Consider the following 22,977-nt stretch of genomic DNA (forward strand, 5'->3'; position numbering starts at 1 on the left):
TGTCCCATGGCAAGTACCATGCGGCAGGGACTGGAGAATGCTGCTGCTGGGGGAGAGGGAGGAGTCTAAGGAACCTTCCCTCTGGTCCCCTGGAAGGTCCCTGCTCTGGTCCAGGCCTTTTCTTCTCTTTTCTTTTTAAGTAAACTACGCCCAAAGTGGGGCTTGAATTCATGACCCCAAGATCAACAGTCCCACACTTCCCTGAGCCAGCCAGGCACCCCTGGTCCAGGCCTTTTCTCAACAAGTGCTGCTGCCATGGAAAGCCCGGGGTTTACCCTAATGCCTTCCCTCCCGGGCAGAGCAAGGCCAATCTCAGGCTCTCTGGCAGCGGCTGTGTTGCTATTGACTGGGGGTGGCACAAGAAACAAAGACCGAGCCCGCAGCCTGCCAGGCTGTGCATGGGCTGGCCTCGGCCTCCATTCCCAAATCTCCACTGAGTTCTCAGCACACCCTCCACTCAGATCTGCTCCCCAAGACTTGCCTCCTTCCACCCCCAATCCCAGCATTCAACCTCTGCCTTTGCCCCTGCTGTGCCCCCTCCAGGACACCCTCCTTTCCCCCCTGTACCTGCATTTCATTTTTGGATAGAGGCTCTGTTGGAGCACCCAGGCCTCCACAAAGCCACCTGAGGACCCAGCCGTCGGCTGCCGCACAGGGCTTCTCCAGCCTTTTACTCACAAGGCCCTGCTCACTGTGAGAGAAATGGTTTGGGGACAGTGACAGAGTGAGGGGCCAACCCGGCCAGCGGCACCTCGGCCTCATCTGAGGGACACGCTCACCACCTCTGTAGCCCATGCAGACTTGGAGGGGTCTTTGGGATGTCACCCGTATCCTTCTGCCAACCAAAGTGTAAGGCAGCCCCTTGAAGGGTTCTCGCTGGTGGCCTCTGCCATGGTGCCCAGGAGGGATGACATTCAAGGTCTAGGAGTTGACAGGACTTGAGCCCTTGGTAGGATAGCAGGCTGGCTCCTCCTAGGACCCCACCGCACAGCCCTGACCCTGACTTCTTCCAGATCTCAGCCCCTCCGGAGCGTACACTTCCCAGAACCCAGAGCCCAGAGCCTCCTCCAGAACCCAGGGCTCCTCCCCGCACCACCGAGATTCTGGAAACTCCAGACTCCTTGCCCCCGCCCTCCCCAGCGTGGCTGCTGCAGAGGGCTGGGAAGCCCAGTCACTCACCCGCGGTGGGAAGTGGGGGCAGAGCTAGTCTTGGAGAAGGGGAGCCAATGTGCCTCTTCATTCGCTCCTGTCTCCCACCCCTTTGCCCCAGACCCTCACCCCGCCCCACCCTCAGCCACTCGGCCCCTCCCCCCTCGCCTCCTTCCCTCCCCCACCCCCACCTCCCCAAGGACAAGCAAAGTTATTACAATAATGAATTAGCCATCCCGCTTACTGCCGCCACTGGCGAAGACAATTATCCCCCTGCACATCCCTAGCCGCTGCTGGCTCCCTCATAAAGACAGGCTTTTGGGGCCGCTTTGTGCTTTGATTGGAAATGAAGAGATTGCTAATTAGGGAACACCTGCTGGGACCCGGGCTGGCAGGAACAACGGCAGGACGGACTGAGTGGCCACTGAAGGCGGGGCTGCGCGCGGGAGAGCGCGCCCCGGTCTGCGCGCCCGTAAGGCTGGGGGCCGGCCGGGGGAAGGAAGGAGAGCCAGCGCCGCGCGGGCGCCCGGTGATTTAATCCGAGGCTCTGTCACCCCCACCTAGCCGCCGTAAACAAAACCCAGACATTTTATGGAGCTTTTCACCTTTTAAAGGATGCTAATTTGTTTATGGGTGGCTATAATTCTGCTTGTGTTTGCATAGGTCAGTGCCTGGCTTGCGGTGAGCCTCGGTGACTGCTGGGCACAGCTGTTTCCAGCTGGGCCAGCCAGTGTTGGGGGGCATGGAGCCTCCAGCTCCCCGCGGAGGCCGGGGATAGGGAGCTGGCCTGCGGAGGTGACCTGCCAGCACCTGGACCAGCTGGCAGCAGTGACAGTCAGGGACGTGAGGTCAACGGGGAATTAAACTGGGGTTGACTTGGTTATGTATTCCTGGGCCAGACACCAGCCCCTTGTCCCCACTCCTTCCTGGGCCCTGGGAAAAGCAGTTTGTGGGTGGCCCCTTTCCCAGAATGAAAATCTAATATTCACACCCAAGTTAGGGGGACGTGGTGGGCCACTATACCCAACTGCTTTCTCCTAAATGCTGTCAAGTCGTGGCTGAGGAGCTCCCCCTCACTCTCCCAGCCCCAGCCCCTGCTTCCGGCGCGGCTCTCTCGGCAACCGGGCTTTTCAGCCACCGTTCCCTTTCTGAATTGGATTCAAAGTGTATTGCGCAACTGCTGTGTGCACTGAGGGTTATGCCCCCCCCCCGCACACACACATGTGTGTGCACACATGTGCACACATGCACACAAGTTCTGTGGGGCATTTTTTTGAATATTTGCAGCACAATTCCTGGCTCAAGAGATCTCAGTCCTGGTAGCAAGACACACACACACACACACACACACACACACACACACAGGTGGCTATAACCTGGGGGCCACTGTGGAAGGGGGCTCAGAGTCCACGAGGAGACCAGGGTGGGCGAGATGACTTCTACGAGAGCAGGTACGGTGAAGCGGACGACCTAGCAGAGTCATAAAGGCATCTGTGTGAGCCGGGACACTGGAGTGCCGCTCAGCCTGGCCCTTGTTCAGGAAAATAGCGTGTTTTGGCGTCGCTGGAGCATGGGACGCAAGGACAGTGAAGGGCGGGAAAGAGGTGGAGGTGGGCACAGAGGGGAGGATGTGTGCTAAGAGCTGGTGAGAACCTTGGCCGGGGAGGAGCGGTAGTCTTTGACCACATACAGTATTTATTTATTTGGCAGAGAGAGAGGTCACAAGTAGGCAGGGAGGCAGGCAGAGAGAGAGGAGGAAGCAGGCTCCCCACTGAGCAGAGAGCCCGATGCGGGGCTCGATCCCAGGACCCTGAGACCATGACCTGAGCTGAAGGCAGAGGTTTAACCCACTGAGCCACTCAGGCGCCCCCACACATACATGGATTTTAAGGTGGCCTGCTGCACTTGTGTGTGGACTAGAGGCATCCCCTGGAGTCACCCAGAAGAGGAAGGCCCTGGAGCCTGATTCGAGGAGTTGAAGAGGCCTCCCAACCAGCACATCCCTCTCCTGGGCCATTTCCTGGGCCATTTCTAGTGGCTTCCTCTCTCTCCTCCATCTTCTATACTTTGGGTTTCCAAGACACGTGAGTGCACTTGCCCACAGAACGGAACATTTGCTGTCATACAAGAAAAGCACCCCATGGACCCCTCAGTTCACGGCAGGAGGTGAGGACCCTCACAGTGTCCCATACTGGTGTGAGCGGTGGACTGAGAGTGCTCTGCCCACTGGCCTCTGTTTTCCCAGCTGCAGAATGGGGAAGCTGCCCCCTTGTTCGTTTGGGGTCTCCTGCAGCTTTGAAATTCCATCCTTCTACTGAGAGTTGCACAGTTTTGAGAGGTGGCATGAGAACTGGTTAAAAGTATAGGTATTACTGGAAATAAACCCTCATGCATATGGTTAAATGATTTCTGACAAGGGTGTTGAGACCATTCCATGAGGAATGTACATACAGTCTTTTAACAAATGGTGCTGTGAAAACCGGATATCCCTATGCAGCAAAATGAAGCCGGAGCCTTACCTGGCACCATACAAAAAATTAACTCAAAATGTGTCAAGTCCTAAATGTAAGAGCTAAACCAATCAAACTCTTAGAAGAAAACATAGGGCAAAGCTTCATGACATTGGATTCGGCAGTGACCTCTTTACTCTAACACCAAAGGCACAGACACCAAGAGACAAAGACAGATCCTTTGGATTTCATAAAAACATCTGTGTATCAAAGGACACCATCGACAGAGTGCAAGGCAACCTACAGAAGGAAAACTATTTGCAAATCATACCTCTGATAAGAGATTAGTATCTAGAATATAGAGAAAACTCCTAAAACTCAAGAGCTTCAAAAACCGAACAACCTGATTAGAAAGTGGGCAAAGGACTTGAAATGACATTTCCCCAAAGAAGATAAATGAATGGCCACTAAGCCCGTGAGAAGACACACAATCTCACTGATCATCAGGGAAATATGAGTCAGAGCCACGGTGAGACACCGCCTCACACCACTGGGATGGCCACTTTCGAAACCTCAGGAAAAAACAAGTTTTTTTTTTCTTTTTTTAATTAACATATAATGTATTATTAGCTCCAGGGATACAGGTCTATGAATCGCCAGGTTTACACACTTCACAGCATTCACCATAGCACATACCCTCCCCAAGGTCCATAACCCAGCCACCTTCCACTTACCGCCCTGCCCCCAGCAACCCTCAGTTTGTTTTGTGAGATTAAGAGTCTCTTATGGGGGGGCGCCTGGGTGGCTCGGTGGGTTAAAGCCTCTGTCTTCAGTTCAGGCCATGACCCCAGGGTCCTGGGATCGAGCCCCATATTGGGCTCTCTGCTCAACAGGGAGCCTGCTTCCTCCTCTCTCTCTCTCCGTCTACCTGCCTCTCTGCCTAATTGTGATCTCTGTCAAATAAATGAATAAAATCTTAAAAAAAAAATAGAGTCTCTTATGGTTTTCTCCCTCCGGATCCCATCTTGTTTCATTTATTTTTTTCCTACCCCCCAAGCCCCCACATTGCCTCTCAACCTCCTCATATCAGGGAGATCATATAATTGTCTTTCTCTGATTGACTTATTTCACTCAGCATAATACCCTCTAGTTCCATCCATATCTTCGCACATGGCAAGATTTCGTTTCTCTTGATGGCTGCATAGTATTCCATTGTGTATCTATACACAATGGAAATATATATATATATATATATATATATATATATATATATATATATACCACATGTTCTTTATCCATTCATCTGTTGATGGACATCTAGGTTCTTTCCATAGTTTGGCTATCGTGGAATTGCCACTATAAACATTTGGGGTGCACATGCCCCTTCGGATCACTACAGTTGTCTCTTTAGGGTAAATACCCAGTAGTGCGATTGCTGGGTCATAGGGCGGCTGTATTTTCAACTTTTCGAGGAACCTCCATGCTGTTTTCCAGAGTGGCTGCACCAGTTTGCATTCCCACCAACAGTGTAGGAGGGTTCCCCTTTCTCCTCATCCTTGCCAGCACCTATCATTTCCTGACTTGTTAATTTTAGCCATTCTGACTGGTGTGAGGTGGTATCTCACTGTGGTTTTGATTTGTATTTCCCTGATACTGAGTGATGTAGAGCACTTAGGAAAAAACAAGTATTGGCGAGGACGTGGAGAAGCCAGACCCTTGCGCATGCCTGTTGGGAATGTCATAAGGGGCAGCCACCATGGAAACCAGTACGGCAGTTCCTCGAAAAACTGGGGAGAGATTTAGCATATAATTCAGCAATTCCACGGCAGGTATGTGCCCCCAAAGAATGGAGAGCAGAGTCTCAAAGAGATATTGCTATACCTATGTTCATAGCTGCATTATTTGTAAAGCTAAAATGTCAGAGCAACCCAATCGTTTGTTGGTAGATGAACAGTTAAACAGAATGAGGTATTAGGCTCATAGTGGAATATTATTCAGCCTTAAAAAGGAAGGAAATTCTGACCTCTGCTGCAACATGGGTAAACCGTGAGGACAATACACACAGTGAGATAAGCCAGTTATAAAAGGGCAAACCCTGTAGGATCCCACTCATCTGAGGAACATAGTGCAGTCGCATGCATAGAGGCAGGAAGTCAAAGGTGGTCATCAGAGGCTGGAGGAGGCAGGACTAGTGTTTAACGGGGACAGAGTTTCAGTTTAGTCTCCTTTAGATGAGAAGCATCCTGGCAACGGAGGCTGATGAGACTTGCCCAACAATACAAATGAACTTAGTACTCTTCACTGAGCTGTGCAGTGGTTCAGGTGGCAAATTTTGTGTTCTGTGTGGTTTACCACAATAAAAAATACCTGGCAAGCCAAACAAAACAAAAACCCTCAACATAAGCGCTCAACCACTGAATTTCTTTTTTAAGATTCTTTGAGTTTTTGAATATACATTTGTGGTTCAAATATTAAAATGTATATAAAAGTATGTTAAAAAAAAAAAAAAAGGACGTATGTTGGAGAGGGACCAAGTTCAAGTCCCCTGGAGCCACTTCAGGTGCCTCTCAGCAGCTAAGGGCAAATCATTTAACTCCCCCAGCCCTCATCTTTCTCATCTGTAAAATGGGGGGAATCAGGACACCTATTTCCTGCGGTTGCCGAGTACGAGAAGGAACCACAGGAGGAGGACAGCAAACATGGCGTCTGCTTCATAGTCCGTGCTCTGTCATGGGGCTGCCTCCCCTTCGCCCTCCTCCCACTCGTCCTCTTCTCTTTCTCCCTCCCATCCCTCTCCTCCTCCTCCCCCTACCCCCTCCTCCCCCTCCTACTCCTTCCCTGCTCCTTCCCCCTCACCATAAGCCATATACTCTTCCATAGAGTCAGGGTAGAAAACTCAGACTCTGCTTTGTGTCAATATCTTCTCGCTACAATTTAATAAGCGTCCCTGTTTTCAGAGCCGCCTGCATGATTTTCCCCCTTGACTCCTGTGAAACTAGATGTCTTTCAAGGAGTTTCCAGACCTGTCAAAGAGAAATGGAAAAGCTGGCAAAACCCCACCCCGACTTGGGGTCCACGCCTCTGGTGGGACAAGCAGGCGGCCACGGATGCAAGAGACACGGGGCCTCTTGGTTGAAAATTCTCTGCCAACTGCTGGCACAGGCCAGGCAATGCGGGGCTCTGATACTGAAGGACAGTGGGCCCTCTGCCCGGCAGCCGGGATGGGCCCCTGAGAGAGACAGAGACACAAGCCCCCGAGGGGCTGAAGGCACAGCTGCGAGGTCATCCAGCCCAGGCCTGGGCTCCCCTGGCCCAGGCAGCTGCCAAAAGCTAGGGCTGGGGTCCTCCTGGAGGCTGGGCTGGTGCCGGGCCCAGGCATGGCAGCTCCAGCAGATGGTGGCCCACGCACCCCAGAGCCTTCCTCCACCAAGGGAAGCCAACATGCCAGACACTGGGAAAAGCTATTGGCAGGAAGGTGCTTTCTTCCCCACTCTGTGCAGGCCACAGCCAAAAGGAAAGCAGCGTGGCTTTTCAAAAGTGTCCTGGGGTCCTGAATGCAGAGGAGGAGTGGGCAATGGTGTGGTCCCGAACGTCTCCCAAAGCGATCCTCGTACCCACCCTCTTCCCACGGTGAATGTCAAATTCTTGAGTCAGCAATGTGTTGAATTAAAGATTATCAGCAGCTGAACCCCTCCACCCAGAGTTTGTGTCCCTAAAAACTCCATGGTGCTCCTGTCCCTGAGTTTTAGCCCCCTTTTCACAAGGACAGCAGAGTTCCTAGGCCCAGCCCCCCGAGCCTGTGCTGCCTCCTGCCTCATCTTCCCTACTTTACCCTAAGACCCCGGCAGCCCGGGTGCGAGCATCCCCTCTGCACACGAGAGCAAACTGAGTGCAAAGCGGCAGATTTCCATCCCGGACCCATAAAGTGGGTCAGATTGGAACCTGAACCCGAACTAGTCCGAAGTCAGAACGTATGTCGTCCCCACCACTGGGATCAGGCCACAGGATGTGTGCATGCCTCCATTCCTTCAGCACAGGGACAGCAGGGGGCCTTGAAGTCACTTATCAGTTGGTTTGGGCAGTGCAGAGCCTGGAGCGGGCGTGGAGGACAGCCCTATAGGTGTGTGAGGAGGTCCCGAGCCGCTGGCCCATTGCGCAACCGGCACATTCCCGTAGGCGTGGTGGGGACGGCGGTGTGCCTCGGGTGTGGCACCTGTGTGAGCCGGAGAAGGGCACGGCACATGCAGGAGGGGGGCACAGTGCTCTCGGGCTGTGTAGCCCTGGGCAGCCTGTTACAGTACTGTGGGGAGGACGAGGTTTCGCGCAGGGCCAGGGCAGGGAGCCTGATGGTTGTGTGTTACGGGGGAGTGGACATCGGAAGGGCGGGAGCCGCATGCCCTCCTGGACCCGACCCCAGTGTTCCCAGAATCTAGTGCCCAAGCCCTACTGGTTTGGCGCTAGGATGACATGGAGCTCTACAAGCAACCAGACCGGAGTTCAGAACTCATTGGTACCACTCTGTCGGCGTGCCATGCCCCTGGGCGGGCTGACTGGGAGCCTCTGTGCCTTCAGCAATAAATTGGAGACACCAAGTCTCTCAGGTTGGCTGTGGCCCTCTGAGGCCACAATGCAGTCTCCGGGCATTGGTATCTTCAGAGTCCCTGTATTTGTCGCCTGCTGTCTTCCGTGCCCAGGGTCCTGGTGCTGTATGGCTCTCCCTGGGCTCATCCCAGGGAAGAGAGTGATGGGGGTTTGTCATCAAATTCCAGAGCAGCTCACATGGAGATGGAGAGACAGAAGCCCACACCAGGACCCTGCCTTGGATAATCTCTGTGTCGCAGGTGTCGGTAGTGCTCTGCTAAGACCCCATTGCCACCGGTGTACCCATCCCCAGCTCTGAAGGGCTGCAGCCTTCTCCTGAGAAATTTCCTGGACCAGTGGGAGCCCCTTTGGTCCGGAAGAGCCTGGGAGGTTACTCTCCCCGCTTAGGGCAGTTCACAGCCAATGACTGATTGATATGGGGGTAGAGCTGGCCAGTAGGCTTGTCCCACATCAAGGTGAGACAATTTGTGGTGACAATTTAGGCTCCAGAGCCCCCTGGGGGAATCCCTGCCCTTCCTTAGCCCCCTCCCCCACCGATCTCTCTTCTCTTGCTCTCTGGCTGATTTCTCCAGACAGCATTCCCTCAGTACATCTCTTGCCCAGAACCCCTGCTTCAGGCTCTGCTTCTGGGGACACTGACCATGGCCACTCCCTTCCCCACTTCTCAGAGGTCAGGATTGAACACACAAACAAGAGAAATGCCAAAACCATCTAGCAGAGACACTTGCATGCCCATCAGATGAAAAGGCAAAGATTAAGCAACAGATTCACCCAGTCTGGGGGGTATGTCAGTTTCTGATCTGCAAAGGCCCCAAGAATGGGGGCGGGGGGGCATTGGTTTCCTCTGGGTTACTCCAATCTGGAGAACCAGAGCCTGGGTCAAGGCCATGACTCAGGAAACCAACAGATCCTACAGGTCACCCTAATACCCTCTCCCATGCCGCTGGGGACCCAGTGGCTTCCACTGAGAGCAACCACAGTCACATCAGACAAGCCTCCCCTCCCACTCTGGAGAACTTTCACATCCTCCCCACAAAGAGAGATGGGAGACTAGAGACCCTAAGAACCTCAGACACGGTGGGATACAAAGTCCCCAAGGAATGCGAGTCCTTCAGAGACAGAAAATTTCCCCACTGAACTGTGTAAGGAACTTTAACGACCTGACAGATGTTGTCAATGCCACACCGCGGCCCAGGGACAGGAGGGGAAGACGAGATGTTGGGAATCACACCAGTGACCACCAAACGGCCGTCAGCATTTCATGGCAAAGGCCAGGCCAGTGTTCCCCAGCCGCCCCCACCCCCTGCCATCAGGCGGCGGACTGCAGGCTGTGAGGGCCCCTTAAGGGCCAGGGAAGCCAGAGAAAAGGCAGAAACCTGATGAACCTGTACCAAGGGAAGGTCACGGACAGGGAGATGACAAACACTCTGTCCCAAACAGTGAGCGCATGCTGGACTCCATCCAAGGTGGGGAAATATTATAACTGTCCTCAGGGACGTGATTAGCATCCCGAGAGCCCAGCTGGGTGGACTGAGAAAAGTCAAAGGTCACAGGAGATTGGGCAAGGAGTCCAGCCGTCCGGCCGGCCGAGCCTGTGGCCTTGGTGAGAGACCCCCTCCTTCTCTCTTTGCTCCCTCCGTAAGAACACCACACAGTGGTGACGAAATAGGAAACCAAGGGAACGAGAACACTGCTGCGGGCTGACCGAAGGGACGATGGGGCGTCAGAAGAGGGAACAGGAAGGAGTAGCCATCACTAAGCACAGAAAACAGGGACGTGCTTTCTGAAAGAGGACCCTGTACCCCGGCAGCTCTTAAAGGCTACCCATTTTGGCCACAGATTGGGTCTCCACTTTACGAATAGGGCTGCCAGCTCTTCTGGAGAGAATTTTAAACATTTATTTAGGAGGCGTGAGGCCGTTAGCTGCGGCAAAGGAGAGGTAAGGGTGATTAGCAGAGGGCTCACTGGATGGAGCGTGTGGTGATACTCCCCAGGAGGCAGGGACTTGGGGGACAGAAGTGAGGGGTGCAGGAGCTCTCCTACAGTTTGTGGGTCGGGGCGGGGCGGGGGGGGTTGGGGGGAGACGGTGGGCCAAGTTAGATGTTTATGTAAATGCTACCAAAGAGCACTGGTGTGGTTTTCACTGGTTGCCTTCTTGCACTCAGCTCTGTCGTACATTGTGGAAGATGATGTCAGACCCTTCTGCCTACCACCTGGGTGACCTTCAGCAAGGTCCCCAACCTCTGTGCCTGGTTCCTTTTCTGTAAAATGGGAATCATAATATAATAATACTTCTGTCTTTCAGTTGTTATGAGGATCAGTGAAGGTAAACTGTGGAAGGCTTCCAGCACGTAACACAACCTCAGAACCTGCCTCTTTCCTTTTCCCACACTCAGGAGAGTAGTAGTCGCAGACGTGGGACACGTGAAAACATCCAGAAACTAGGCAAGCACCAAGCAACAACGTGAAACGCCATATATACCGAGTAAAACACAGAGAAAGACAAATACCGTATGAGTTCACTCCCATGTCAATTCTAAAAAACAAAACAAATGAACAGACAATGAACAAAACAGAAGCTGACTCATAAATGCAGAAAGTGGTGGCTGCCCGAGGGGGAGGGGAGTGGGGGAGGGGCAAAATAGGTGAAGGGGATCAAGAGGTACCAGCTTCCAGTTGTAAAAATAAATTCGTGACGGAGGTGGAAAGTACAGCACAGGGAGCGCAGTCAGTGACACGGGGATAGACGGTAGCTACACGTGGTGAGCACTGCGTCATGTAGAACATTCTCGAATCACTTTATCGTGCCTCTGAAACCAACATATCATTGGATGCCATCTATATGTCCAAACTAAAACTTTTTTAAACATTGCGAGCAAAACAGGTTTTGTATTTATATCATGGAATATTATTTAATAATAAAAAGGGACGAAGTACTGAGAAACAAAGAAGGCTTGTCTTGAGGAAATGTCACGCTCGGGTATCAGGTAAGGGTACAGTTAATGTGCGTTAACATTATTGTCAGGGGAGAAAAGTGGAATCTTTCACAATAGAGCGCAAAAGAGAGATATTGAAGAATTTTTAAGGCTTTCATTCCTAATGTGGTTCATGGGCAGTGTGAAAGGTGCTGGTTGAAGGAAATAGGAGGTTTTAGGCGGCAGAGAACAAAGCATGTCCCCAGGCTCAGTATGGAAATGACAGAGACCCAAGACCACCTGGGCTGTGAAAGTCCAATTGTAAGAGCCATTCTTCTGGGAAATTTTGGTGGAGGGCTAGGAAAGTCCCGGGATCAAGGGTCCAACATATAAAGGAATCCCTTTCTGAGTTTATGAAATGGCAAAGACAGAAGTGAGAAGTGGCTCAAGGGATCAATCAAAGTAGAGGTAAGGACTTACGGGAGAATATTCTAGAAGTAAGTTAGATGCAGTAAAAAGAATTGTCACACAGCGATTAATGATAAAAATCAAGGCCATTTAGTTAAAAATGAGGAAAAGAAATCTTTACAGGGAAGCACATAGGGACCCAGAAAACAGATAAGGACACTTCGTGCTCTGAGGTCTCTTTATTTAGCAAGCCTCCAAATGTAGTATTTTTAAATTAATAGAATATGATGGAGAGAGGGGGGAAAAGAATAGAAACAGACAGTGGAATGGTCACATAGAGAAGTAGATGTGACTATCCTTCCTAATAGATGTTTTCAGTTGGTTGGTTGTAGGCAGTTCTATCTACATATTGCAAAAAGATTCACACTAGTGAATGAACCACCAGTGAGGGGGACACAGAGGGGAGACACTGGAGTCATTCAGGATAACTGGCCAGGCCAGAAGCATTTCTGAAACAGCCAAATTGATACTGGGTTGGGGGGCGTGGAGGCTGGCATTTACTCATGTCCTTTATTTCATTAGAAAATTCAGAGGCATGCTGAGGACCGCACTGAGAAACGGGGACCCCCCAGTCCCTGCCCAGAAAGCCTTAATTCTGGAGGGGGAACTGCCATGCAAACAGTTGTGATACACGATGGCCACTTCCTGGTGGGGGCCCAGGAGACGTTCAGCACCCGGAAGAGGTCAGCTAGCCTACCCATGACTTTTATAGGCAGAGAAACAGAGGCAGAGAGAGATCAAGTAACTCGTACGAAGTTATGAGGCAGTGTGAGAGCTGGGACTTGAACGGGGGCCTTCTGGGAGTTCGTCTAAAGGCTTGCTCAACATGCTGCCATAAAAATCAGTTGTGTTTCCATAAACAGTTTGGTAGCCTCCACAACCGTGTCCAACCACATCAGTACAGTGTCATATTTCAAGGTAATACTTCTGATATTTTTAGCAAATAGATTCCACAGGTTTCATTATAGTGCATCTACTTGCCTTCCCTCTGTCCCCATTTCCCACCTTGATTAGGCAAATTCAGCCCCAAAAATAAAAGGGGAAAGAAGGCAAGAGACGACCCTAAGGAAGCCAGAGCACGCACACGCACTTGGCCAATGGGTCTAGAGAGTACACTCTGACAGGCACGTAGCCCTCCTCTCCTGGAGCAGGTGTTTCTCATTGTCATGCACGGGTATGTCTGACCCCTAGGCAATGCAGAACACCTCTGCATGTTTGAAAACTTTATATAGACGCTACAGTCCTGCCTCTAGACTCTTACTGAATGCCCCTCCCTTATCAACGCTGCCGACTGTCCAAATCCAGCATGACTTCTTATTACACTAACCGTTCTTTCTGCTTCGAAGCCTCTATCACTAAGTGCAGAAATCTGGATGAACATTCTGCATAGGAAAGATGCTACCACCATATTTCTGTTGCCCAAGACTACAGCCTGAACTTAGAGGGACTAAATCCATCTTGGGATCTTCTCCCCTGGGCTAAAAAGTGGTGCTCAGTTCCCACTGGCTTCCAAAGGAGCAAGAGCAGATGGGGCATCTGAAGGCAGAATTAACTCAAGAGTCATTACATGAGGGTGTTCTCAGTTGAGTGCCCTAGAGTAAATAGTAATTACAGGTTCCTTCAAGATTACTCTCAGCCCGAGAAGGAGAAAGAAGAGTGTCATGGATGGCTGACCACAATACCCTTAATGTGTACACGTGCGCACAAAAACACAAGCGGCTCACAAGTCTGGATTCAGAAATTTCCCCTAAGAGTGAGATGTCATATCTACAAGTCCCTTGAAATATGCAAATCAGACCACCTTGGAGCCACCAGAAGTTGCCCTCACCTACTCGCCGCCTTCTTTCCTTGACGAGTATCCCCTAAAGATGCACCATCAAGCGTATGGAAAACAAGCCATCCTTGCTTAGTCACACTGTATGAGGAGGAGGAATTCGCCCCGTGCAGACACTACACTCCAGTGATTCCACAACACTTGCAGACACACGTGACCATCTAAATCATTTCCAGCTTTCACGCCTGGACGATGCGAGGCTATGGGGAACAGATCTCCACGAGGGCTGGGAGGCTTGGCCAGACCTCCCCAGTCCCAGGCTGGCACTGGCAGGGTGTGCACTTGGTTCCGGGACATGGAAGTGTGGGGAATTATGGAGGACAGGGGTGGGGGTTCGGGGGTATGTCTGCAAACCACCTCTAGGGGAGCACTTCCTGTTGTGCCTGTAAGCCGTCTGGGGGGAGGAATGTAGGGACTTTGAAACTTCCTTCCTCTTGGCCTTTTTGGCGTGTGGCCCTAGAAAATGATAACCGTGGCCAAGTGCCATCACCATCATCAACAATGGCTCTGAGAGCTTATCAGCTGGAGCCACAGCTCTGAGGGCCTCTGTGTGTGTCTTCTTTAATCTTCACAATGACTTCACAGGGAGGGAGCTCTCAGCGTGCCCATTATACAGATGAGGAGGTTGGGTGCAGAGTGGAGAGGCCGGGGAGCTTGCTCAAGGTCCCAGCCCATATGGGGTGGACTTGAGTTCACGTGACTCTAAAGCCTATGTAGTCACCCCCAAAGCACTTCAGGGAGATCACCTGAGGGGAAGCTGAGACTGGTAAGTACTTCCCATTTCCAAAGGAATGTTTGTGCTCTGATTCTTATTCTGGCTTCACAGTGATCTCCTGAGGCACTCCCAGCAGGTTTCTGATCCCCTTTACTGTAGGCAAAGAGGTGAGGGCAGGAAGGGGTTTGGTACTTGCTGGGGTTGCCCTGACCGGGAACCTTCTTCCAAATCCCAAGTGTGCTTCTCTCTTCTGAGGCTGCCCGAGGACTCGAAGCCAACCGGAGCCAACCCCGAGGGGCCGGAGCCCTGGTGCTGGGGCTTCTCCCCAACGTGTGAAAACCTAGATGCAACTTCTGGGGCAGAAGATCGTGGGAGCAGAATGTTAGGGCCACAGAGGCGTGAAACAGGAGTGTCTACAAATTAAAAACAAACTGAAAAACGCCAAGTGGACAGAGTGTTGTGGAGCAAGAGGGCTTGACCCGTTTTCCACGCACCGCCCAAACGTACTTACAGACGGAGGGAGTTGAGGAGAAAGAACAAATTGAGGGAAATGATAGAGAATAGGAACGGCGTGAAGACAGTCAAGGCACGAAGCCAGAGGAGAGCCATGGGCCCAGGGCCTGGCAGCAAAGGGACACAAGCTGGCGACCTGTGCTTATTGGTTTGGTCTGGAGTACAACGTGTCGGCTGCGTCATGAACAACAGTTTTAAAGGTCAACTTTTAGAATGGGAAGGCCTAAGACACTGCCTCCAAGCCACCATTTTAAGATCAGGGAACCCAGGCTCTGAGAGCCTGCTTGCCTTCAGTATCACCAGCCTGAGCCGGGGACTGGGCTGGGCCCACCTGGTCCCTGTCCCCGTCCACGGCACCGGTCTGCCGCCCTGCCCGCAGAAGCTACAGCCCTCAACATTCAAACTCCCTCCAACTGACTTTGTTTTTTAACTTTTTATTTCAACATAATTCTAGCTTCACAAGGAGTTGCCCCTCCCCAGCTGACTTGCACACACCAAGTCTTAATAGAATTGCAGACGTACATGGGGTGACGGGTCAGTTCTGGGCTGACTTAGGAACAATCTATGACGTCTCTTTCTCAGATCTTATCCTACCCCATCCCTGCCATGAACCCTAACACACACACACACACACACACACACACTCACACATGGCCTAATCAGCAATAATTTCACTCCTGAATATTGCTGGAAAGATCACTAAGCCAACCTAATCAATCGTCTGAGCCAGCCCCCAGGCCCCAGGAGATGCCCAGAGGTTCATTGCTATCATTTAACCCTTTGCAGCCTGAGTTTTCATCCGCTGCCTTCCAAAAGAGAGCAGAAACAGTCTTCTGGGAAGAATCTGCTACCTAAGCTGATGTTCCTCTCTTGCCACCTTTCAAAAGCCTTGTCTGCGCTAATGGAAGCAGACACTCTGGAACACTTCAGAAGGCAGGTCTCCCTCTTATGTGTACCACGCGGGACCAGTGCGGTTACAGCGGGAAGGGAACGAGGCCCCACAGAGTGTGAGCAGCCCGAGAGGCAGGTAAGCACAGCCCAGAAAGGGCAGAGGACAGGGCACGACAGACGAGGGAAACAGTCACTGGAGAGATACCAGCTTAGCTGGTATCTGACATCGGCTTAGACAAAGCTTCTTTACAGACTAGAATAAAATTCCCAGGAAGGGTTGTGCACATCTTAATAAAAGACACACCTTTTTCTTTTCTTTTTCTTTCTTACTTACTTACTTACTTTCTTTCTTTCTTTTTTTCTCTTTTCTTTTTTTTTTTTTGTTAAAGCCAGAGGAACATGAATGCAGGAGGGTCAGAGGGGAGAGGGGCTGGGGCAAGGACCACGATCCACGGGTCATAGGAGAAGGTCGTCTCTGGATGCTCACAACTTCCAATCACTCCTCCCACAATGAAGGCATCAGAGGTGTCCCCTCGAGAGAAGTACCATGCAACTCACATTGCTTGTGTTGATGGGACAGAGACCATGCGCCGGGCACTGTTCTAGGTGCTGGGGAATTTCAGAGATGTGTAGTGAGTAGGGAAAGGGGTCACAGTGACGATTCCAGGGTTTAGTAGTGGTACCCCCACATCTAGGATGGAGAGGAAAGAAGGGGGGCGGGGAGAACCACATGGGCACTCTGTCCATTTGGGTGGCCCCGGGATTCACATCCTGAATCCCGGCTTCAATCGGGAACTGTGTGGCTTCTCCGTGGGGAAAGAAAAGGAGCAGGGCTCTTTGCCTTGCAGCATAAGAAGTCCCAACACAGAGACACTGAGGAGTGTTGAGGACATTGGGACCCCTATTTAGGAATGGCATGGGGGAGGGGACCACTTGGCTCTGGGATTCACTTGTGGAGTGACTGAGTTGAGAGAGTGCGGTAGGGGGTGCAGAGAAGGCACCTGCCGCCCCGAGAGCACAGGCCTGCTGCCTTCATAGGCTGGACTGGCCTGGCCTACTCTGTGGGTAGAGCCCACGCTGCCCTCTGCAGACGCAGGGTGGAGAGGGGTACAGGGGTGACCTGGGCACCTAAGCACAAAACTGCCTGTCGGAAGGTGAGCCAGGGCTAAGGGAGCTGAGCAAACTCTGTTTCCCCTCACTTAGGACTGCTGTTCGGAGCCTGGCTCCCAACACCCGCTCACCCACAGAGGTCTAAAAGCCCTACGTTCTTTTCAGAGGGTGATGGGGAGGGCCGGGGGTCCCGATAGGCCTTGATCTCTGGTTTCCTAAGGGGATAGCTCATTGGCAGATGAGCTGGAAGTCTTGCTGACCCAGGATTCTGGTGGCCAATATTCAGGAAAATAGCTCGTTACAAACTGAGTATTTGTATTCCCTCAAAATTCTTTTGTTGCAGCTCTGATGTCCCACGGGATGGTATTAGGAAGTGGGGCATCTGGGAGGTAATTAGGTTTAGAAGAGGTCATGGCGGGGGGCATGATGGGATTCAGGTCCTTCTAAGAAGAAGAGACCAGCATTCTTGCTCTCTCCTGCACGTGAAGAGGAATGAGAAATGCAGCCTCTGGAACATAAATAGGGTTCTCTCTGGACCTGAGCGTGCCAGCACCTGATCTTGAACTTCTAGGCTCCAGAACTGTGAGAAATACATTTCTGTTGTTTAGCCCCCTGACTATGGTACTTGGTCATAGCGGCCCAAGCTGATGAAGACAAAGACTGTCTTTAGGGGTATGACAACCCTGTCAGGTAAGCTCTATAATGATGCCCAGTTAGCAGATGGGAAAACTAAGGCCCAAAGGGATTAATTAGCTCAAGTCTTGGAGCTTAGAAGAGATGGTGCCAGGGTTCAAAGCTGGGTCGCCTGCTCAGTGTGTGTGTTCTTGACCATCCATGAGAGGCACGTGATAGGGAAGGGGCAGGAACCATCAACAAGGAGCTGCACATACAAGAGGGAATGCAACAGGGAGACCCAGAAACAATCGTGCCCTAGGGACAAATGCAATACTGGAGGGATCTGTCGGGGGCTCCAAGAGGAAGGAGATGCCAACCACATAAGGAAGGCTTCACGGCAAAGCTGTTGTAGATTTGCTTTAAAGGACATCATTTATTTTTGAAAGAATTTCTTTATTTATTCTACAGAGAGAGAGAGAGAGCACAAGCAGGGGGAGAGGCAGGCGGGGGGGGGGGGGTGGAGATGCAGGCTTCCTATCAAGTGGGGACCCTGACATGGGGCTCGATCCAAGGATCCTGGGATCATGACCTGAGCTGAAGGCAGACGTTGAACTGACTGAGCCACCCAGGAGCCCCTATAAACGCCATCTTGACAGGAGGAGAGGCAAGTGCCACAGGCCACCGAGCATGAAGCACTAAGAGAAAGAAAACTGCCCTGGGAAAACGGGAAAATAAAAAGCTAGCCGTCTCTCATGGTAGAAAGTCAGCTGTCTGGAGCCTCTGCTGATCTCACGAAGCAGGAAAATGGGCCCAAGGGAAAGGACTAGAAACTGCTCCCTTGCTCGGTGGCAGAAAAGAAAGGCAAGTGTCCACAGAGCATTCGGAATCTTCCTGTATGTGGGATTCCTGCCTTTGCTTCTCAAGCAGGAGACCACACTCCAGGAGAGCCAGTCTGGGCTCCTGCACTGTACCCCAGAGAACCAGGGGAGAGAGCGGCCAGAATGTGTGTAGAGCACTTAGACTCCTGACCTCAGCTTTGCCTTGACATTGCTTGACCTTGGCCAGGTTGTTCCTTGCCTCCTTTGGCCGCACGCAGATCAGGGAGATCTCGACTTGCTTTCTCCTGGGCACAGCGAACCAGATGGGCATTGAGGTCCTCGGGTACAGAAAGCAGGGCCGGGGGACCAGGGTCTTAGACCCAATGACAGAGCAGAGGGGAAAAGAGGGGCCAGGTGGAGATGTGAATTTGCTCCAGGACGGGAGTCAGCCCACAGCATTTCAGCCGCAGGACGGAAGTCGGGGAGAATGCTTTCCTCCTGCTCTACCAGGCAGCCGGGAACTCTCCAGTTGCTGGAAAATTGAGCCATACTCCTGTCTGTGTTCTCACCTCTGGACTGGAGGTGGAGAATTGATTTGGGGAGTTGGAGGCACACATCCCCTCCAGACCCTTGCGAACGCTGAGCTGCTGGGGACTTTTTTTTTTTTTTTCCTGAACACATCAGCTGACTCTGGCTTCAGAGCTCCTGCCACAGCTCCCATTCTCGCTTTGTGGCCCGATTTTCCCCTCTCTCCCCATCTTCCACTTTGCTGAAGTTGTACAGCAGCCTGAAAATGCGGATGGCTTAACTGGTTTAATTTTTTTTTTTTTTCCCCAGCAGCCCTGAGGGGTTTTAACTCTTTCCTCCTGCAGAAACCCTGCTTTTGGAGTTGAATGTTTAAACTCTCACTGGGAGACTCATAAATATTCGGAGTCACTCTCTCCCTCTCTGTTTGATTAGGAAATGAGCCTTTAACTCAATGTAATCCCCAAGCCATTAACAAAAAAGCCCTCAACAGCTCCACTATTAGAATTTCACTCTTAACCCGCTGAGGATTGAATTAGATTAACATAACTACCCACAATCTGAGTTTATTTTCTGTGCCAGATAGAAATGTGTTTTGCAGGGAAGGCGAGAAGGGGGAGGGAAGGGAGGAGGGAGAGAGAGCAGGAGGGTAATGAAATGTAAAAATAGAGATAAGAAAAAGATGGACAGATACACTGTAGAAATGAAGGGACGGGGAGAAAGAGCAGTGCGTGGTCTTTGGTTTAAAAATCCTGCCAGCTGCCATCTTTTATTTACAGGGTACTTGGAGAGGCCTCAGCCATGTGAAATTGTTTGAATTAGGGGAGCACTTTCCGGGTATTTGCAATTCCTTCTTCCTGGAGATTGATGGTCCTGCACCTGAGCCTGCTGTATTCCAAAGCACCTGCTCAGTGGCCCCACTGTCCCCAATTTGGGAGAGGAGGTCGGGCTGGGTTTCCATGTGCTCAAGCGGGGGTGGGGGGGCGGACACATAAAACAGCGCGTGCACACAGGCGACTGCGCGTTTACATCCAGAGAAATAAAACAACGACAAAGATGGAATGGGTTAGATTTTGCAGACATGAAGTCACCGACAGCCCCGTGACCAATTGCATTTAAGAAATCAGTGTGGAAAAAAAAAAATGAGTTTGACGGGAGCTCGGTCCACATAAAATTAATCGTCACTGAAGCAGAAACTAAGTAATCAGAGGCTGCCTTAGGCAAATGCATTGAAGTTTGCCCCCAACTGCATCTCCAGAAAGAAGCCCAAAGGGAAAAACCATAGCTTGAACTTAGGGTGAAATCTAGGCCGGCCATCACACTGCCAGACAAAGCCTCTATCTCCCCTAAAAGCATCCACAAGTAGCCAAAGCAAGGACTGGTTCTTGCCTAAACGCTCAATAAACATTCTTGCTCACCGGCTCCTGCTAATGAGAACAGAGCACTGGTTCAGAAATGCGGGACTCTCTCCTACTTCATGCAATCCTGGGCCAGGGGGCTGCAGTGTGCACGTTGAGGAGGGAGGGAATGGTTTGCATTAAAAGATTAAAAAATGTCACACTTTCTCTAAAAAGCCTTTGAGATCTGAGAGTCCTCGGCTAGAAGTTCAGCTGCGCAAACAGCTGACTGATGTGATTTCAGAATGCAACGTCTCAATTGCTTGATTTCCTTGAGCCTTAATTAACAACAACCCACCAAGCCTCACTTCGGCATTATTGTGGGGAACCTTAGGAGGATATGTTTATCAAAATGGAGGCCTTGGAATAGAGAAAAGTGATCATGCTATCCATAGGGTTACGTTCAACTCCTGTTTATTTTTTTCTTGATTCCTGGGCTTTACTGTCCACACTAGGTTTTAAATAGTGACAAGCCCCCCCCCGCCCCCCACCTTACAGCAAACTCCTTATTCTGAATTTTCCCACCAATACATGTGGTCTTAACTCCCTGAGCACGTGAAGTTGTCCTTCTGAATATCTTATTCGTTCCCTATCCTCATTTCCCCCTCCACAATAATGCATGAATGGATTACAGACAGGAATAACCCCAAATAAAATACAGTGGAGGGTAAAGAACCAAAAGAAGAAGTTTCAGAAAGGCCCGAAGTAAAACGAGATCAAATCGTCTCTCTAAACATATGTTTGTCCATATTATTAAACTTTCACCGACTTACATTTGTTGTTAAAACTATTTTGCTTTTAATCAAAAATAATCCAGAGCCATCTGTTTTTTTTTTTTAATGTTTTTAAATGATCGGAAAGGTTATTTTTTCTTGTTAGAATATTGTTCTCCCAAACAAATCAAGAAGTAGTCCTTAGCAATAAGGTATATGATAACCACTGTATTAATAAGTAGAAACCCAGGCACTATTAGACCACTCATTTTAAAAGTTGTACATAATATACATTAAACATCACATCCTCTCCCCCCCCACCACCAATTTAGGGCCACTACTCCTCTATAAACAATATATGGCAAACCGCCCCTGCAGGATTTTTAGTTAATACTCTGCATTATCCAAAAACTGAAGTCCCAAACCTTGCACAGGAGGCTTGTGGCAGGTGGGTCCTGTGGACACCTGACAGCATCTGGGGACTGTCACCTCTAGAAGCCATGGATAGGCTCACAGAGAGTGCACCCCCACTGTCTGAAACAAGCAGCGCTTTGACAAGAATGGTGATACTAAGTTTCTCCCTTTCAGGGAAGGACCTGGAGCACTGGGCCCACCAGCAGGGCACACCTCCTCCTCCCCACCCCCACCAAGTGCCCCTTTCAGGATGAAGAAAATACACCCAGTGTGGGAGCCAACAAAAGCCCTGTAAAGCAAGACAGATCATGACTTGCCTCTGGACTCCTCCAAGCAAGCAAACTCACTCTGGGGAGCAAAAAAAAAAAAAAAAAAAAAAGAAAGAGGGAACGAACAAATTTTCGTTGGAGGTGCTCTAGCAAAGCTGGCGGGGACTGCTCTGAGTTCCCCTGAACCTGCCAGGAAGCCTCCATCATCACCTGTCCTGGGTGAACTGGGTCTTCCCTCTGTAACCTTCTCAGCTCCCCCAACGCGTGGAGACGCCAGCAAATAAAAGTTTTCACGCTGGGAGACATAACCAACCCCGCCGAGCCGCATGTAAACTTTCCCTTGCCCTTTTGATTTACTTACTTTTCCTTGGCAAAAACAAATAAAAATAAAAGGGAACCTATGGATTCGGAGTGAGTTTGGGTAACAGTCCCACCCAGCCTTTCCGGGTCCCTCCAGGTCCCCTGACCTTCCCGTGACAGTCTGCGAAAGGCAACACTCCCCACCCCCCAACCCCCACCCCCGACCTCCGGCCTCGCAGAGATGCTTTCCAGCTCCGAAAACCAGAATGAAAGAGCAGGCACAGGGAGATATTTTTATCCATAAAAAGAGAGAGAGAGGGAGAGGGAGAAGGAGCGAGGGAAGGGGGGTGTGTAGGGGAAAGGACAGGACGGTGCGGGCGGCGCTGGGGCAGAGAGAAGGGAGAAGTTGTACTTACATGCTTGGGGCCGGGTTGAGGACAGGGGCTGGCGGCGGACAGGCTACCCCTCAGGTGTTTCCACTTGCTGATGACTCGGTGCTCAGCTCCTCCAGCACCAGCTGACAGTCCCCTGTCTGTGTCTCTTTGTGACTAAGGACACAGTACTCCCAACCTATAAATAGATCCCGACTCCGTGATTGATATAACAGGCAGCTGACAAAAAAAAAAAAAAAAAAAAAAAAAAATACCACAACCATAACCAGGTCTTAAACAAAACAGCCAAAAGCTCTGGGCGTTCAGCTCCGCCGAGCCCCATGCAGGCTCCGCAGCCACTGATGGGCACTGGAAAGCGGGGAAGGAAAATATACAGTAAAGGGAGGCGGACATGGGGGAGGACATACAAAGGGGGAAAGTGTGAAAGTTACTTCTCTAGGGGTGGAGGACTCCCTTGGGGTCACGGGGGAGCTGAGGAATGACGGTCAGGCAGGGAGAGCAAGGGGAGGAGCCCAGCGGCAGGTCCTGAACCTGGGGAAGGAGAGACCCCATCCTGAGCCCCGGGCCCTAACAGGGCCCGAGTCAAAATCCCGACTTGGGAGCTTTCGTCAGTGCAAGTGCTTTCCACGAAAGTTTCCGTTCCTGCTGCCAAATCAGGAGGGAGACAGGGAACAGATAGGGAGTTTTCCTAGCTCAGGGGCCAGACTGGCTTCTTGGGGGACCTGCAGGAGGTCCCCCCGAGGGTGAGGGACGATGTGCTGGTGAGGGTTGGGACAGAGTCAGGAGTCACCTGTGCCTGATGGGCAGGACCCAGCGGGCCAAGTTGCAGCACATAATGGGTTTTTAAAAGGCCAGCTAACAACATTCCTGATAGAAGAATTGGCCAA

General features: G+C 51.2%; 1 protein-coding gene across 1 annotated transcript in view; it reads right to left on the minus strand.

Moving 5' to 3' along the window:
* Window positions 1-22,321, minus strand: part of ESRRB (estrogen related receptor beta) — a 164,939-nt gene extending 142,618 nt beyond the window's left edge. Inside the window, exon 1 of the mRNA XM_032344858.1 lies at window positions 22,115-22,321. Coding sequence (XP_032200749.1) covers window positions 22,115-22,116 — 2 coding nt within the window. The 5' untranslated portion in view covers window positions 22,117-22,321. The remainder of the gene's footprint in view (window positions 1-22,114) is intronic.
* Between the last annotated feature and the right edge of the window lie 656 nt (window positions 22,322-22,977).

The sequence above is a fragment of the Mustela erminea genome, chromosome 5, assembly GCF_009829155.1.
Source record: "Mustela erminea isolate mMusErm1 chromosome 5, mMusErm1.Pri, whole genome shotgun sequence".
Taxonomy (NCBI): domain Eukaryota; kingdom Metazoa; phylum Chordata; class Mammalia; order Carnivora; family Mustelidae; genus Mustela; species Mustela erminea.